The following is an 18,249-nucleotide window of genomic DNA, read 5'->3' as shown; positions in this document are numbered from 1 at the left end:
GATGTTTATGTGTATAAGTCCTTTAACAAATGTTATTCTGGAGAATTGAAGCAGCAAATTTATCTTTTCTATGCACAAAGTGAATGGAGATAATTTTCAGAAACAATATTCAGATTATTTAAAATATATTCTGTGTCTTATATTTTTTTTCTATTCTTTCAGAAAATCACATGAAATTGGCTAAAAAGTATTTTTTACTTTTAAAGAATCATCAATATGTATCATGTTTGAAAGACTCTGCAAAGATATTCTACAAACGTATAATCCTGTTTCTATAAAACATTGCTGAATTACAGTAAAATATTTCCTCTGAGAGAGAGAGAAAGCATTTCTTTACTTCCGTGTCTGAAATGTGCAAGAGATAATTTTCTCTTTTAAATATTCTTTGATAGATTTCCAAAGAGTATTTGCAACATTTTTAAATATTGGCATTGATCACATTTAGAAGAAATATAAGAGAAGTGATATTTGTTTGGAATTAACTATTAAAGCAAAAAGAAGCAAAATATCCATAAATTTTGGTGAGAGGAGAAATATTTTTGAAAAGTTATTGACGCGTAAACTTGAAGGATTCATTAAATTTTTCTTGAAGAGATGTCGGAAGAATTGGAAAAATCATCATATGACTGTGACATCTGCGAAGAGTCATTTTCAGAAAAAGGTGAACTCACTAGACACAAATGCATTCATACAGATGAGAAACAAAATCACCATGATACCTGTGATAAATCAGTCTGTCAAGATTCAGAATTATTCAGTCATAAACAAATTGATACGAGAGAGAAAATATATCACTGTGATATCTGCAATAAATCATTCTCTCAAAATATCTATTTAACAGTACATAAACGTAGTCATACAGGAGACAAACCATATCAGTGTGACATTTGTGATAAATCATTCTATGAAAGAAGTGAGGTAACTACTCACAAATACATTCACACAGGAGAGAAACCATATCACTGTGATATCTGTGGTAAATCATTCTCTCGAAATATCTATTTAACTGTACATAAACGTATTCATACAGGGGAAAAACCTTATCACTGTGATATCTGTGGAAAATCATTTTCTGTTGACAGTAGCTTCACTCGACACAAACGTATTCATACAGGAAAAAAACCATATCACTGTGATATCTGTGGTAAATCTTTCTCTAAAAGCAAAAGCTTAACTAAACACAAGCGTATTCATACAGGAGAGAAACCTTATCACTGTGATATCTGTGGTAAATCTTTCTCTAAAAGCAACAGCTTAACTAAACACAAGCGTATTCATACAGGAGAGAAACCTTATCACTGTGATATCTGTGGTAAATCTTTCTCTAAAAGCAACAGCTTAACTATACACAAAAGGGTTCATACAGGAGAGAAACCTTATCACTGTGATATCTGTGGTAAATCATTCTCTGTTAGCAGTACTTACTAACTGCGCACAAAAGGGTTCATACAGGGGAAAAACCTTATCACTGTGATATCTGTGGTAAATCATTCTCTGTTGACAGTAGCTTAACTACGCACAAAAGGGTTCATACAGGGGAAAAACCTTATCACTGTGATATCTGTGGTAAATCATTCTCTGCTGGCAGTACCTTAACTACACACAAACGGATTCATACAGGTGAGAAACCATATCAGTGTGATATCTGCAGTAAATCATTCTGTCGAAAATACCATTTAACTGCACACAAACTTATACACACAAGAGAAACACCATATCATTGTGATATCTGTGGTAAATCATTCTCTCAAAACAAACAATTAGTTATGCACAGGTATGTTCATGTAGGTGAGAAACCATACCAGAGTGATATCTGTGGCAAGGCATTCTCTACAAACCAACAATTAACTGTACACAACCATGTTCATACAGAGGAGAGACCATTTCTTTGTGATATCTGTGGTAAATCATTCTCTCTTCAGAGCATCTTGACTGAATACAAACATATTCATACAGAGGAGAAACCATAACGGTCTGATATCAGAGCTTAACCCTTTCGTTACCAACCTGACTGAAACCGGCTCTGGCTTTTTAGTGTAAATGTTTTTTTTTCATAAGTTTTGAATTCAAATCTTCCACCAAATTTTAGTCACAATTTATGTTCCTAACACTAGCTTAATGATAACGATATTATTTTACTAAATTCTTTGTTATATTTAAAATAATTGGAAGAAACACAGAGCATCTCAAAATAAATACAGTAACGAAAGAGTTAATCATTCCTTCAAAATGGTGTATTAATTATACACAGTCTTATTATTATGAAAGATATGACCATAACCTAATTCGTGCTAAATCAATCTATGAAAATGATCAATTATTAAAACATAACTGCATTCATACAGAAGAGGAACCATATCACTACAATGATGATAATCATCATCATTTAAAATTCGCTTTTCCATGCTTCAATGGATCAGATGGAATTCATTGATGGAGATTTTCCTGGGCTGGGTACCCTTTCTTGTCACCAATCCTCACCTGTTTCCAAGCAAGGAAATATTTTCCCTGGTGAGACATATTTTACGCAGAGGACTGGAAATGAACAACTGCACAAGTATGACGGTCATGATGGCCATTTACGGACATCACATAATATCTGGACAAGGATACACTCACTTGTGCATACACACACACACACACACACACACACACGTCTCTCTCTTTTACTCTTTTACTTTTTTCAGTCATTTGACTGTGGCCATGCTGGAGCACCGCCTTTACTCGAACAAGTCGACCCCCGGGACTTATTCTTTGTAAGCCCAGTACTTATTCTATCGGTCTCTTTTGCCGAACCGCTAAGTGACGGGGATGTAAACACACCAGCATCGGTTGTCAAGCAATGCTAGGGGGACAACACACACACACACACACATACATATATACATATACATATATACGACAGGCTTCTTTCAGCTTCCGTCTACCAAATCCACTCACAAGGCATTGGTCGGCCTGGGGCTATAGCAGAAGACACTTGCCCAAGATGCCACACAGTGGGACTGAACCCGGAACCATGTGGTTGGTAAACAAGCTACTTACCACACAGCCACTCCTATATGTATATAGGAAGAATTTCTTATAGGAGATATTTTACATGTTTTCTCTTTGTCTAAAAGTTTGTAATTCCTATTAGGTAATGAAACACATGTAATGCTGAATAAATACTATCAAACTGTTTTTTTTTGCATATCATGATGATGATAATCATCATCATTTAAAATTCATTTTTCCATGCTTCAATGGATCAGATGGAATTCATTGATGGAGATTTTTCTGCAGCTGGATGCCTTCCCTGTCACCAATCCTCACCTGTTTCCAAGCAAGGACATATTTTATGCAGACTGGAAACTAACAACTGCTCATTTGATGTCGATGCACAATCACAACCATCATGTAAGAGAACACATATATGTTACACATGCACATGTGTATGTGTGTATATATATGTTATATATATATAATAGGCGGTGAGCTGGCAGAAATGTTAGCACGTCGGGCGAAATGCGTAGCCGTATTTCGTCTGCCGTTACGTTCTGAGTTCAAATTCCGCCGAGGTCGACTTTGCCTTTCATCCTTTCGGGGTCGATAAATTAAGTACCAGTTACGCACTGGGGTCGATATAATCGACTTAATCCGTTTGTCTGTCCTTGTTTGTCCCCTCTGTGTTTAGCCCCTTGTGGGTAGTAAAGAAATATATATATAATATAATAATATTAGGGAGTAAATCCAAACTTACAGGGAAAAATTAGATTTAGGATTAAATCTAATTTTACAGTATAAACAAATAGAGATAAAACCACTATTAGGCAAATCAAACAGTGAAAAACATAGAAATAAAATTAATTAATATAATATATAAAATATAAAATTCAAAATTTAAATTATTTAAATTTAAATTAAAAATTATTAATTTATATTTATAAATAAAAAATAAATATATATATATATATATATAAATTTATAAATATAAATTAATAATTTTAAATTTTTAACTTTAAATTATAATTATATTCTGAAATTTATATTTTATATATTTTGTAAATTATATTAATTAATATTAATTAATTTTATTTCTATGTTTTGGTTTATGTTTTTCACTGTTTGATTTGCCTAATTGTGGTTTTATCTCTAATTTAATTTGTATCCATGTGTATATGTATAAATGCATGCGTGTGTGTTCAGAATGGTTCACATTCGAGGAACTCAAATGAACTTCAACATTTTATTTTTTTGTTTGGTGGCATTTTCGAACGAATTGCAAGAACTGTGAGATATTCAATTTTTTTATTTGCTATTTGCTTTATATTTACTTTGTTTGATTTGTGTAAAAAAAATTATATACACTTTTCAAAAAAAAATCTTAGTTTGTATAAAAGAAAATTAAAAGTTTAAAAAATTATTTACTTTGCTTTTTATTTGATTTGTGTAAAAAAATCATATACATTGTTTTAAAAAATAATTTATTCACTTTCTTTAAAAAAAATCTTTTATTTTATTCTGCATGCGCCAATCAACTTCCTTGCATACGCAAAAGTCGTTGTAGGATCAACTACCTACAACTAGCTAGCGCGTGTGCGCGCACCGGGACCAGTATTTACTAGTAGTACCCACATTCTACCTGTATACGAAGTTTAAAATTTTTTAGTTACGTGGATATTATTTTTAAAAACTGCTGGTGAAACCGAAAAGGGATCTTTTCCTTTTGAAGGCCAGATTTCAACAAAATTTCTTGTTAACTAAACACTTTAAAACTTCGTATACTGGGAGAATTTTACTCTTTACTCTTTTACTTGTTTCAGTCATTTGACTGCAGCCATGCTGGAGCACCGCCTTTAGTCAAGCAAATCGACCCCGATTCTTTGTAAGCCCAGTACTTATTCTGTCGGTCTCTTTTGCCAAACCGCTAAGTGGCGGGGACGTAAACACACCAGCATCGGTTGTCAAGCAATGCTAGGGGAACAAACACAGACACACAAACATATTCACACACACTTATATATATATATATATACATATATACGACAGGCTTCTTTCAGTTTCTGTCTACCAAATCCACTCACAAGGCATTGGTCGGCCCGGGGCTATAGCAAAAGACACTTGCCCAAGATGCCATGCAGTGGGACTGAACCCGGAACCATGTGGTTGGTTAGCAAGCTACTTACCAAACAGCCACTCCTGTGCCTATATGTGTCAAAAGAAAACATTATTTTCACTTGGCTTTCTTGAGAAAATTGTAATTTGTTTGTTTAACGTAGTTTAATTTTTCGAATTTTAACCAATCCTATGCTCTCTTTTGAGCTAAAATCATTTGCTGCGTCTAAAACTGAGACAACAACCTGTAACTAACCCTAACCCTAAATTTTTTTTTCTTAATTGTTAAATTAATTTAATTGTTACGCGTGTAAAAAAAAACTAAAGCAATGGAAAATAATTTAAACAATTAGCATACAAAATAATTCTATTATTTTATACACACGCTTTCCGTATACGTACGGAAAGCGTGTGTATAAAATTATAGAATTATTTTGGCCCAGTAAAATATTTCCTCTGGAAGGAAAAAAAAAATTTTATTTTACTGAATGAAATGTGCAAGAGAAATTATCTCACTAAACAAAGACAAAAATACATGGTCACAGCCTTCTTTCTTTTAGATATTCCATTGCAGTTTTGGTTATACTTATGTACACTGGCATCGAACTATTTCGTACAAGGGTACGTTACTCCGCTCACTTGTAGCTTGCGGCGGAAGGATACACATAGCAACTAGCGCCAAAACCGGAGAGGTCAACTTTAGTTGCTGTTTTGACGTTGACGAGTTAATCCGTCATTTTTACTCCGTCCCAGTGTTCGTTAACCACATGTAGCGAGAGGCTGATTTTTTCCTTCTAGACACACATATCACTTAAAATTAACCGTGACAAATCACCATTTGCACAACGTGTTAATTCCCCATCGTGTTACAGTTTGCAGGGGTAAAGAAAACGCACCCGTAACCCTTTTTGGCGAGTAAGGGCGTCTGATTATTAGTGAGTATTAACCCTTTTTTTTTTTTTTGTTGCATCACTCCAACACATAATTATCTTTATTTGCATGCATTTTGGTACACAATAATGTAATTATTGGCGAACCTTCGGTATAGGTACACACGTGACTTTGTGTACATTTCTGAAGATAACACAAACCCTTTCCTCCTAAACCCTAAACCCTCCATATAAAAAAAAAACACGTTCTTGAAATATATCCGGTACTTATACCGAAGTTAGGCCTAGTTATTATCTTTCTTTCTTTCGTATGAGAGCTGTTATCCATTCCTTAAATAAATCTCTGGATTCCGTTGACCCCTCCCCATCGTGTTTCAATTTGCAGGGGTAAAGAAAACGCACAACCCGTTTTCGTCGTGTTCCTAAACACCAGGTGTGCGTATTCTTTACCTTCGCCGTGAAAACTTCACATTAATGGCGGTGCCCCAGCATGGCCACAGCTCGTGAGCTGAAACTAAATAAAATATATATATATATATATATATATGTTTGAGAGAGGGTGATAGAGTTTTGTTAAGGATTTAATATCCAGGGGTCGCTATTATAATTACTGTATCTCATTCATTTATAATTTAAGGTTTACGTCTACAATTTATCAAAACAATTGTAAATTTGGGTACTATTTAAGAAGCGTGGTCCCGGTACGCGCATCTGCGCTTGCTAGTCGTGACTACTCGATCCTACAACGACTATCTAGCAAAGTAAATAATTTTATTTGAAACAAATAAAACACAAACTAAATAATTCTTTTTAAACAAAGTAGAACAGAAACACAAAGTAAAGATCGACTAGTCACGACTAACTATCGCGAGTGCGCGCACCGTGACTACTATTAATTGGTACCGTAAATTTGTACCTTTTAAACATATTCTATGTCTTATATTATTTTCCTATTCTTTCAGAAAATCGCCTGAAATTGGCTAAAAAGTATTTTTTTTTAAAGAATCATCAATATGTATCATGTTTGAAAGACTCTGCAAAGATATTCTACAAACGTATAATCCTGCTTCTATACAACATTGCTGAGTTACAGTAATATATTTCCTCAGAGAGAAAGAAAAAAACATTGCTTTATTTCGCTGAATGAAATGCGCAAGAGGTAATTTAAATCTCTTCAATTTGGTTCACAGATATTTTTGATTATATATTTTAAACTGAACTGTTTGAAACTTCATATACTGGTGTAATTCTCACGCTGAACACTGTCAACATTTTTCACAAGCTTTCGTATTTTAGAATTTATTTCATGTTGTCGCATTTGGATTATTCTAACCAAATCGACAAATACCTGAAGATACCTTCTACTGTTTGTGAAAGTAACCAAAGAGCAACAGAACCACGTGTACTTTAGAATTTATTCCATGTTGTCGCATGAAGAATCCTACTGTTTGCGATAGTAATCTGAGAGCAACACGACCACGTGCACATTATTATTCTGGTGTGTTCTTAATTTGACTGTATATTTTTTTAACTTATATGTGGATATTTTTACTCACTACCTGTAATTATTTCCAACACTGTTCTATTTAACTTTTTTGTTTCCTACCTGTTTCATATTACACGTTTTTTTTTTGTATTTTTTCTTGTTTTTTGAACGCCCCCTTTTGTACATTTCCCCATGTTAATTTTGTGATTATTTTCCCCCAATCTGTTATATTTTTTATTTCTGTTTGCTGTCTGTTGCATAGTAGTTTTTTTTTTTTTTTTTTTTGCTTTTCGATCGTCTCTTTGCACTTTTGCATTTCCCCCCTACTGTTGTATTGAGGAAGTATGGCTGTGGCTGCAACTAAACCGCATGGCCTCATGGATTTGTTCAACACGATTAGGACCGAAGCGGATGCGGTAGCTTTCTTTGCAGAGAAGGGTATAATACCTCCAAAGAAAATGTAAAAAGAGACATTTCATGAAACGCAAAGTGAAAGATCGGAGCGTTCGCTGGCGCTGCACACGGAAAGGCTGTGACCAGTCTCTATCTGTTAGGAAAGGTACATGGCTGGAAGGCACCTCGCTTCCTCTGCGAACTATCCTCCTTTTCTTGTATTCTTGGGTGAAGAAGCTGACCACGATACGTTATTGTTATGAAGAGCTGGGTGTGAGTCACACTGCAGCTGTTGACTACACCAGCTGTTTAAGAGAAGTCTGTGCAGAGGACTTACTCTTCAACCCAGTTCAGATAGGTGGTCCTGGGAAGGTTGTCGAGATAGACGAGACAGTCTTCTCGAGGAGGAAATGTAGACTTGGAGGTCGGCCGCCCCACCAGTGGGTCTATAAAGGAGTGTGTCGCAAGGCCAAGCAGGTTTTTCTCTATACAATAACATGTCGGGATCGCGACACACTCGAAGAATGCATCCGCCAATCGGTTCTCCCCGGAACCACGGTCATTAGTGATCTGTGGAGATCTTACTCTCATATTCCGGAGATCGAGGGTTATCAATTTCGCCATAAAGCAGAGAAGCACGGTGCTCGGTCTAAGTCAAAGTCAAAGTCGCCACGGATGGAAGGCCCTTGGGCCTGTGTTAAGCAGAGTTCTATGATTGACTCCGGTCTCTGTGAAATTATGTGGCGCAAAAGGTACGAAGGTTGCGATCTTTTTGAAAAACTGTTAGCGGGGATTGCAAGATTTTAAAATCTTGATTGTATATATTCGTGGGGGGCGATTTTTCTTTTTTTCCCCATATTTATATATATATATATATATATATATATATATATATATATATATATATATATATATAATTACAAAGTATTTCGGTACTACTAGCGAACAGTGGTCCCGGTACGCTCAGTCCTGCATCCTCGCTAGCTGGTCATAAGTAATCGATCCTACAACTTGCGCATATGCTAATGAATAGATTGGTGCATGCGCGATACATATTTGGAAACGAAGTAAATATTTTTTTTTATAAACAAAGATTTTTAAAAAAATTTTTATGTATATCATTTTTTTACACAAATTAATTGAAGTAAATAAAAAGCAAACAGCAAGTAGAAAATTGAATATCTCAGTTCTTGCAGTTCATTTGATTCACTTGAATGTGAAACGTTCGGAAAGGTGCTTAAGAATGTTTTCAAGACATTCCTTTCCACACTTCCCTTATTGCTCCTTCCACAGAAATTCGTCTAGATACGATTCCACCATGTTGGAGTGTACCCCCATCATGATCTTAAATCGTCTTTTCGCATTCTTCCAGTAATATATCTGTTCCATTTCGTAGAACACACAGTGAATTGCATGTTGGGCAATTCACATTTCTACGAAATGGGACATGTATTTCGTTGCAGGAAGATGGATCGTCGTGGAAGACAAAAGGCAACAGAATGTGGTTTTTCGGTTTCGATATTTAAGAACACCTTTTTGGAGTGGAATCGGTTACCCCCATGGAAAATTCTTTTGTATATAAATCATTTAACAGAAGGTTGGTCGCATCAAGCTGTTATGGACAATTTAGATATATCGCTTGCCACGTCTGTTGATTGGAGGTCTTTCTGCTCTGAAGTCTGCCTTCATTGGGTCGAAAATTCCCAAGCACCAATTGGAGGGCCAGGGATCGCAGTTGAAATAGATGAGACAGTCTTGGTTAGGAGGAAATATAACAGGGGGAGACTTGTGAAAACTATTTGGCTTTTTGGCAGAATGGAAAGGGATTCCAAGAAAAATTTTTTGATACCTCTGACATCGGAATGTTGTGAAATTCAAAGGCGAGATTCTTCCACACTGATTCCATTAATCAGACGCCACATTCATCCTGGTTCAACTGTATATAGCGATTGTTGGCCCATATATAATAGGCTAGATAGTTTGGGTTACAAGCATTTCCAAATAAATCACAGCCAGAACTTTGTCGATCCAGCAAACCCATCTATTCATACACAGACAATAGAAAGATTTTGGGGGAGCTTAAAGAGGAACGTGATAAGGCCTGGAATTAAACCGTGTTTCTTAAAACAATATGTTGCTAGGTACCAATTCATGCAAGCTTTCCGCCCTGCCCCCAAAAGGATTCATGAATTTTTATTGCAAGCTGCGAATTTGTATCCTGGGCAATAAAGATGTTCGACCAATTTCCACGTGGCTGCTGTAACAACTGACAACGTTAAAAAATTTGAAATAGAAGCGTGGTAGATTTGTTAGTTAGTTAGTTAGGCTCAAAAGCAAATAGCAAGGACATGGAGTTAAGTACAGGGTGGTGTTCATGTAAAGAGTTCAGGCCACTTGAGGTCCAGGGAGGCTTTGAACAAAGCGGTCGTCGGCATCTTCACCATCTCGTCTGGCAGCTTGTTCCACGGATCCGCAACCCGGACGGAGAAAGCACCTCTCCTTCGATTGAGATGAAATCGTCGCAGGTAGAGCTTTTAACAAATCTACCACACATGTGGTAAGTACAGATTATATTGTCACAGAATAATTATAAATCGCAACTTCAAAAATTCAAATCCCCCCTCCCTCCCCATTAATTCAGTTTTCACTTTTTTGTAAAATTTTTTTTTTTTTTAAATATAGAGATGTATCCCCCTCAAGCCGGCTATTTTCATGCTAGAAATAAAGCCAAATCTCACTAAACTGCAGTAACAGGCGCAGGAGTGGCTGTGTGGTAAGTAATTTGCTAACCAACCACATGGTTCCGGGTTCAGTCCCACTGCGTGGCATCTTGGGCAAGTGTCTTCTGCTATAGCCCCAGGCCGACCAATGCCTTGTGAGTGGATGCCAGTTTCCGTCTACCAAAGACGGAAACTGAAAGAAGCCTGTCGTATATATGTATATATATATGTGTTTGTGTGTTTGTCCCCCTAGCATTGCTTGATAACCGATGCTGGTGTGTTTACGTCCCCGTCACTTAGCGGTTCGGCAAAAGACACCGATAGAATAAGTACTGGGCTTACAAAGAATAAGTCCCGGGGTCGATTTGCTCGACTAAAGGCGGTGCTCCAGCATGGCCGCATTCAAATGACTGAAACAAGTAAAAGAGAGAGTAACATAATGAAATGTGTAATGAATCTACTCACCTTTCTGCAAAGATTTCTTTCGGAGTATTTTCCCCACATCAATATGAAATTATGGTTTTTTTTTTTTTATCATTTTATTTGAAAGTTACAAAAAAAATACAAGTTTTGTCGAGAAGTGTGTTCGGGGAAACAGCGTTGGCAGGGTTTAGAGGAGATGTGTTCGAGAAAGAGTGGATAGCTGTGTGGTAAGTAGCTTCCTTACCAACCACATGGTTCCGGGTTCAGTTGTTTCTTTATTACCCACAAGGGACTAATGAAGATGGGGACAACACATGATTTTACATAAAATCGAGGAAATCGAATGATACACAAATTTTTACAGCACGACATAAAAACGACACATGAAGTGGGAACACCAGGACTGCCGACCCCACGAGCCCTGTTTTTCCCACTGAAACTCGGCAGCCAACATACAGCGTGTTCACGTGGCCCCTTTCACTCGCAGCAATCGTGCCACACGTTTCCATCTTTTGTCAAACTCGCACACAGACAGACACCTTTTCTCTATCTCCACCTTTCTCTTAAGGTGGAACCTGAAAAAGGTCACCAAGGCAGAGCCAGAGATCATGGTGCCTGTCATTACCGCTTTCATTCTAGTCTTCCATATACACTCTTTCGCTACTGCTACTGTACTGAGAAAGCAATGCTTACCTTCACTTGTCAAAAAGCTAGGCGAGTCAATTTTTATAATTGTCTCAGCCGATAGCTGTACTCTTCTTCCGTCTGACAACAGGTGTTCCGCATATACCCACACGTCTGAAACTTCCGAACACTGAACAATAGCATGCGAGACTGTTTTCAGATCCCGCTCACATCTTGGACAGTTCGATGGTCCACTCCAACCATGCCTTGTGAGTTTATCCTGAACGGGTAAAGCTCCTCTGAAACATTGCCAGGTCAAAGACTTCTGGAAGTTATCCAATGTCCTCGGCCCGAACAGGCTGTCTAACTGATTACGCTCGAGGCCCAAGGTCCTCCTCAGGCATCGTCATTTCCGGCCTCTACCAACCTGCTATAGAAAGCTGCGGTGGTACCAAAGCCGCCGGTATTGCCCGACTTGCGGAAGTGGCAGAGTGCCTTATGGCACTCCGAATACCACATGCTCGATCTAAGTCTACGACGATACCTGGTTTCTCTGCCACTGAAACTGGCAAAGCTGGGGATCATCTGCCTCGCAAGTGGGGACCACACCCGTTCACCATCCAGGTAGGCCAAAGATGCCTTAACCTCAGCGCATCAACAGCCAAGGCATCCCTAACCCACCCTTTAACAGTTTCTGACAGCAAATAGAACGTCTTACAAGAGGAGTGTTTCCCTTCCACAAAAAGTGGAAGATCTTCCTCTCCAACTTGCTTAACCACGAATCCGGACAAGGGATGACGGTCAGGCAGTAGGTGGTGACCGATGCTAAAAACACATTGGCCACCTCCGCCCTCCCTTTCAAGGATAGCCACCTTGCTCATCACCTCAGACCAGTTCTTTTCTATCTGGATATCTGGACCAAACCAGATCCCTAGCAGCTTAACCGGGCCCTCCGTCCAGCAACCCACGAAGGCTATTCGAAGGCATTGACTTGCCCCTCCAGGTGCCGAGTTGCAAGCCGACCAATTTTTCCCGGTTAATCTTTGCTCCTGTCGCCGTCTCGTAAGCCTTGATGGCATCTCCCACATTACGTAGGAGTTCCACCTCGGTCACGATGATGGTGATGTCGTCCGCATACAATGTCACAGATCCTCCACCTCCTGGATTCGTCGGGATGGCGCTCGGCTTTCACAGCAGTGGCTCGAGAGCCATCACATACAAAATTGGGGAGAGCGGAGACCCTTGACGAACAGGCCGTCTGATGCGGAACGGCTTCGAAAAGAAGCCATTCACCCGAACAATCGAGTTGATGTTATTGTACAACTGTATGATCCACATGAGGAAGCCAATGCCCAGACCGAACTGCGCCAGTACGGACACCAGGTACCGATGGTTCACTCTATCAAACGCTTTACTCTGGTCTAAATGGACCAGTGCCCCACCTTTGCCAGAGTCATTCCCAAATCCCTCTATGGTGTAGCGTACTAGATGAAGATTGTCCTGAATGGTTCTTCCGGGGACCACACAAGTTTGTGCCTCCCCAATCAGACGACACGCGTCAACCTTTTCGCTAACACCTTGGCCAATATCTTCAACTCTGCATTTAGCAGGGTGATGGGCCGAAAGTTGTCTATGCTATCCCCCTTGCTCGGGTCCTTTTTGATCAGCGTCACCACTCCCCAACGTACAGATCTGGGAATGAACCCATTCTGCCGCCAGTTCGCGAAAACGCCGGCCAGCACATTCCCGAACAAGTCTGGCATCCTTTTATATAGCTTGTAGGGTAAACCATCAATTCCCGGCGACCTACCTTCACCACAGTCGGCCAAGGCCTCAGCTATCTCCTCAGGCGAGATCAACGCTTCACAGCTCTCCGCGTCCTGCCCCAAGAGGCGCGGCAACCCGGCGAGGAGGTCCGTAATGTCCACCGGCCCGCCGTCGCCCCCCCAAGAGCCGAGCGAAGTGCTCCTGAAACGTCCGACACATCTCCTCTGGTTCGGTGATCACATCGCCTCGCCTGTTCGTCACAGACTTAATTGTGGAATCATTTCCACGTCGAGCCTCCACAGCTCGTGCCCATCCGGCAGCCTTAATACCCTCGCACCCCATTGCGCGAATTCTAGCTCTGACGATACAACCCATGTTTGGCTTCGAGGTGCTGGTTCAACTCCAGTCTCTTCAGCCTAACTTGGGCTCCATCGCCAGCTCTCATGGCTTCCTCTAAGGCCTTAACTAGCCCCATCTCTTTCCTACGCCACTAGTTGCTAGACCTATGCTGTATCTAACGGACTCGTATTTGATGGCTCTTTTGAGGGCGTACCACCATTTGTTGTTAATAATGGAACCGGTTAACGCCCTCTGCACTAATAACTCGATCCGGTTTCTGTACTCCTCAATAGCCAGAAGGGACTTATTGAGTTTCCAGTAGCCGGATCCCTTACTACCTAACTTATCTAGGTTCAGTTCGCCAGTGACCATCTTGTGATCGCTGTAACTGACCAGGTGAAACTGTGGACACTTAACTAATCCTTTATCTATTTTTCTAATGAGAATTCTGTCTATGTAGGACCTGACAGACCTGTCGCTATTTGACCACGTCCACTGTGGAGCGTTCGGGAATTCAAGTCTGTAGGGATCTACCAGCTGGAAGCGACTCAGTAGATCCCGGAAGCCAGGGTTTGGTTTTATATCTTTTGAGCCAACGCCATCGACGCGCGCATCGACTATGACGTTTAAAGTCCCCTAGCATGACTATGGATTTTGACGTGCCAAGAAACTTCTCCAGGTCTCGATAAAAATCAGTCTGACTCGAATTAGGTGCGTATACTGCTACCAGCCTGATTTCTTTACCACAACTGAACGTCAGATCTAAGACGACCAGCCTACCTTCTGAATCAGAAAAAATCAACTTTTTCTCTGAGACTCTATCTTTTTTCAGCAGGACCAACACCCCACTGCTGGCCAGAAGTATATTTCTCGTAGCCATCCAGGAGCGGGAGTAGATCTCTTGGCCCTTCGATTCGTGTCTCAGTAGCTACAATTACATTTTAATTCTGCGCCCTGATATCGTTTAGTAAACGACCTTGTTTCCAGTTCGCTACCAGGGTGCGCACATTTATACAACCAACGTAAACAGCCATAGTTTGCTTACCTTATTTCCTCTGGGTCCGGCCGACGGGGGGAACCCATCTCTTCTGCCTCCGAGGGCCGTGGAATCGGCGAGCTGCTGTTCTTCTTTTCTACATCCTTCAGGGCATCCCCCTTGCTCATTCTGGATGGGCCTACATCTTTTCTAAAATCATTTGCTAACGTGTTGAACCCTCTCAGTCCCATCACGTAGCATCTCCAGTCTCTACATCTCACTTCCATCTCCACCTCCTCGATGTGTTGTGTCTCCACTCTACGCATCACTTCTCTGTTTGCGGTGTTCATCGCAACATACACCTTGTTTTCCTTCTCCGGCTTCTTCGCTTTCTTCACTTCTCTCTTCTTTTTGCTTATGGTTTTCTCCGGGGAGGGGTTATTGTGTTTTCGTTTTGTAGCAGCAACCTGTGACCACCCCTCCCCTACTTCTGTTGCAGGTGTTGTTTCTGTTACCGCCACTTGAGAACTTGGCTTTGTGGGTTCGCTCTTCTCCTTCTCCGCCGGCTTGCAGTCTTTCTTGATGTGGCCCTTCTTGCCACAGGTGAAACACCTGGGCTTCCGGCCCTCCACCATTACTGCCATCCGGCTCTCTCCTATCTCGATAACCTCGCCTATCTCTTCCAAGACGTCCGCCTCGGCCTGTATAATAATCTTTACTCTCTGTCCTTGCCACTTTTTGGCGTCTTCCACCATGGCATCGCGAATTTCTATTTTTTCTCCCAGCCCTGCAGTGACTCCAGCCACTATTAGTTCGGGCTCAACCTCTGGCGGTATGTTAGCAATTGTTATTCTTGAAATGCGCCTTCCTCTATAAATAGGTAGAAGGGTTATTGTATCTGTTTTCAGGGGTTGCATGGACTGCTCCCTTGCTTCTTCCTCTGTTCTGAACCTGGTTTCCACGGTACCATATCTCTTACCCCTGGTTAAAAATGTAATTTTTTCCCAGATGGGTAGTAAGCAAGCCTCCACTTCCTTTTCCGAAGAAAAGTCTATTCTCCTTTCCTTATTACGATATGTTTTATATATTATCGTCTTTCTCTCTATCTCTTCGAGAGATTCTTGCGCCTGGTTCAGTTTAATTTTATACCCGTTTCGGGATACTATCTTTTTCACTTCTTCCAACTTGGTCAGGTTTATCTTTCTTTCTTTTGGGCTAGCCGCCTCGGCGAAGTTTAGCGCTTTCTTTGCCATGCTTGGCACATCTATATTTCTTCTGATTCCCCTACTTTCCTCTTCGTCCGAGGAAATGTCGGGTAAAGCTATTGTTTTTTCTAGGCTGGACATCTCTGGACTCAGGACCTGGGTTTGGTCTTCCGTTCTGTCCGCCTTCGGGCTGGCCATTATTGGCCTACCCCTCCTCAGCGGCTTCACTAATATTAGTCAAATAAATTCGACTAACGAATTCAAAAAACAACTTGCTTTTTCTTTTTGTTTTATCTTTCACAAATAACAACTGGTAGTAGAATACACTGACAAAATTTTCACGAGCCGAAAAAAATACACATCCTATCGGGTTCACCTATTTCTTTATTACCCACAAGGGGCCAACGAAGAAGGGGACAACACATCATGATTTGGGGTCACGAGATACAGATGAAATTTACATAAAAATGTTTACACAAAATCGAAGAAATCGAATGATACACAATGTTTTTAACAACAGCACGACATAAAAGGAACACATGAAGTGGGAACACCAGGATTGCCGACCCCACGAGCCCTGTTTTTCCCACCGAAACTCGGCAGCCAACTTACAGTATGTTCACGTGGCCCCTTTCACTCGCAGCAATCGTGCCACACGGTTCCATATTTTGTCGAACTCACACGCAGACAGACACCTTTTCTCTAACTCCACCTTTCTTTTTAGGTGGAACCTGAAATAGGTCACCAAGGCGGAGCCAGAGATCATGGTGCCTGTCTTTACAACTTTCATTCTAGTCTTCCATATACACTCTTTCGCTACTGCTACTGTACTGAGAAAGCAATGCTTACCTTCACTTGTCAAAAAGCTAGGCGAGTCAATTTTTATAATTGTCTCAGCCGATAGCTGTACTCTTCTTCCATCCGACAACAGGTGTTCGGCATATACCCACACGTCCGAAACTTCCGGACACTGAACAATAGCGTGCGAGACTGTTTCCAGATCCCGCTCGCATCTTGGGCAGTTCGATGGTCCACTCCAACCATGCCTTGTGAGTTTATCCCGAACGGATAAAGCCCCTCTGAAACATTGCCAGGTCAAAGACTTCTGGAAGTTATCCAATGTCTTCGGCCCGAACGTCCTTCGGAACAGACTGTCTAACTGATTTCGATCGAGGCCCAAGGTCCTTCCCAAGGCATCGTCATTTCCGGCCTCTACCAACCTGCTATAGAAAGCTGCCGGTATTGCCTGACTTGCGGAAGTGGCAGAGTGCCCTGTGGCACTCTGAATACCACATGCTCGATCTAAGTCTACGACGATACCTGGTTTCTCTGCCACTGAAACTGGCAAAGCTGGGGATCATCTGCCTCGCAAGTGGGGACCACACCCGTTCACCATCCAGGTAGGGCCAAAGATGCCCTAACCTCAGCGCATCAACAGCCAAGGCATCCCTAACCCACCCTTTAACAGTTTCTGACAGCAAATAGAACGTCTTACAAGAGGAGTGTTTCCCTTCCACAAAAAGTGGAAGATCTTCCTCTCCAACTTGCTTAACCACGAATCCGGACAAGGGACGACGGTCAGGCAGTAGGTGATGACCGATGCTAAAAACACATTGGCCACCTCCGCCCTCCCTCCCTTTCAAGGATAGCCACCTTGCTCATCACCTCAGACCAGTTCTTTTCTATCTGGATATCTGGACCAAACCAGATCCCTAGCAGCTTAACCGGGCCCTCCGTCCAGCAACCCACGATGCTATTCGAAGGCATCGACGTGCCGAGTTGCAAGCCGACCAATTTTTCCCGGTTAATCTTTGCTCCTGTCGCCGTCTCGTAAGCCTTGATGGCATCTCCCACATTACGTAGGAGTTCCACCTCGGTCACGATGATGGTGATGTCGTCCGCATACGATGTCACAGATCCTCCACCTCCTGGATTCGTCGGGATGGCGCTCGGCTTTCACAGCAGTGGCTCGAGAGCCATCACATACAAAATTGGGGAGAGCGGAGTCCCTTGACGAACAGGCCGTCTGATGCGGAACGGCTTCGAAAAGAAGCCATTCACCCGAACAATCGAGTCGATGTTATTGTACAACTGTATGATCCACATGAGGAAGCCAATGCCCAGACCGAACTGCGCCAGCATGGACACCAGGTACCGATGGTTCACCCTATCAAACGCTTTACTCTGGTCTAAATGGACCAATGCCCCACCTTTGCCAGAGTCATTCCCAAACCTCTCTATTGTGTAGCGTACTAGGTGAAGATTATCCTGGATGGTTCTTCCAGGGACCGCACACGTTTGTGCCTCACCGATCAGACCACCCGCAACACGC

The 18,249-nt window shown here is 41.1% G+C and overlaps 2 protein-coding genes across 2 annotated transcripts; both read left to right on the top strand.

The window, feature by feature from the left end:
* Positions 1-548: 548 nt before the first annotated feature.
* Positions 549-13,055, top strand: LOC118761787 (putative zinc finger protein 56). Its single transcript, XM_036499943.1, has 4 exons — positions 549-1,001; positions 1,338-1,410; positions 10,908-10,912; positions 12,839-13,055. Exons 1-4 carry the CDS (start codon positions 595-597, stop codon positions 13,053-13,055), a joined length of 702 nt encoding a protein of 233 aa, XP_036355836.1. The 5' UTR covers positions 549-594.
* On the top strand, positions 7,936-8,714 carry LOC115231085. Its single transcript, XM_036499942.1, has 2 exons — positions 7,936-8,509; positions 8,540-8,714. The coding sequence occupies exons 1-2, from the start codon at positions 7,948-7,950 to the stop codon at positions 8,668-8,670; spliced, it is 693 nt and encodes a 230-aa protein (XP_036355835.1). The 5' UTR covers positions 7,936-7,947; the 3' UTR covers positions 8,671-8,714.
* Positions 13,056-18,249: the final 5,194 nt, after the last annotated feature.

This window comes from Octopus sinensis, unplaced genomic scaffold, assembly GCF_006345805.1.
Source record: "Octopus sinensis unplaced genomic scaffold, ASM634580v1 Contig17343, whole genome shotgun sequence".
In the NCBI taxonomy this organism is placed as follows: domain Eukaryota; kingdom Metazoa; phylum Mollusca; class Cephalopoda; order Octopoda; family Octopodidae; genus Octopus; species Octopus sinensis.
The sequence above is the reverse complement of the archived record's forward strand: the minus strand, read 5'-3'. Positions and strand labels throughout refer to the sequence as shown.

Bases quoted from the DNA above. Each gene is read 5' to 3' on its own strand.
- LOC118761787 (XM_036499943.1), top strand. From the start codon at position 595: ATGTCGGAAGAATTGGAAAAATCATCATATGACTGTGACATCTGCGAA. The intron at 1,002-1,337 runs TTTAACTGTACA...TAAAAGCAACAG, and splicing joins TCATTCTCTCGAAATATCTA to CTTAACTATACACAAAAGGG.
- LOC115231085 (XM_036499942.1), top strand. From the start codon at position 7,948: ATGAAACGCAAAGTGAAAGATCGGAGCGTTCGCTGGCGCTGCACACGG. The intron at 8,510-8,539 runs GGTCTAAGTCAA...AGTCGCCACGGA, and splicing joins AGCAGAGAAGCACGGTGCTC to TGGAAGGCCCTTGGGCCTGT.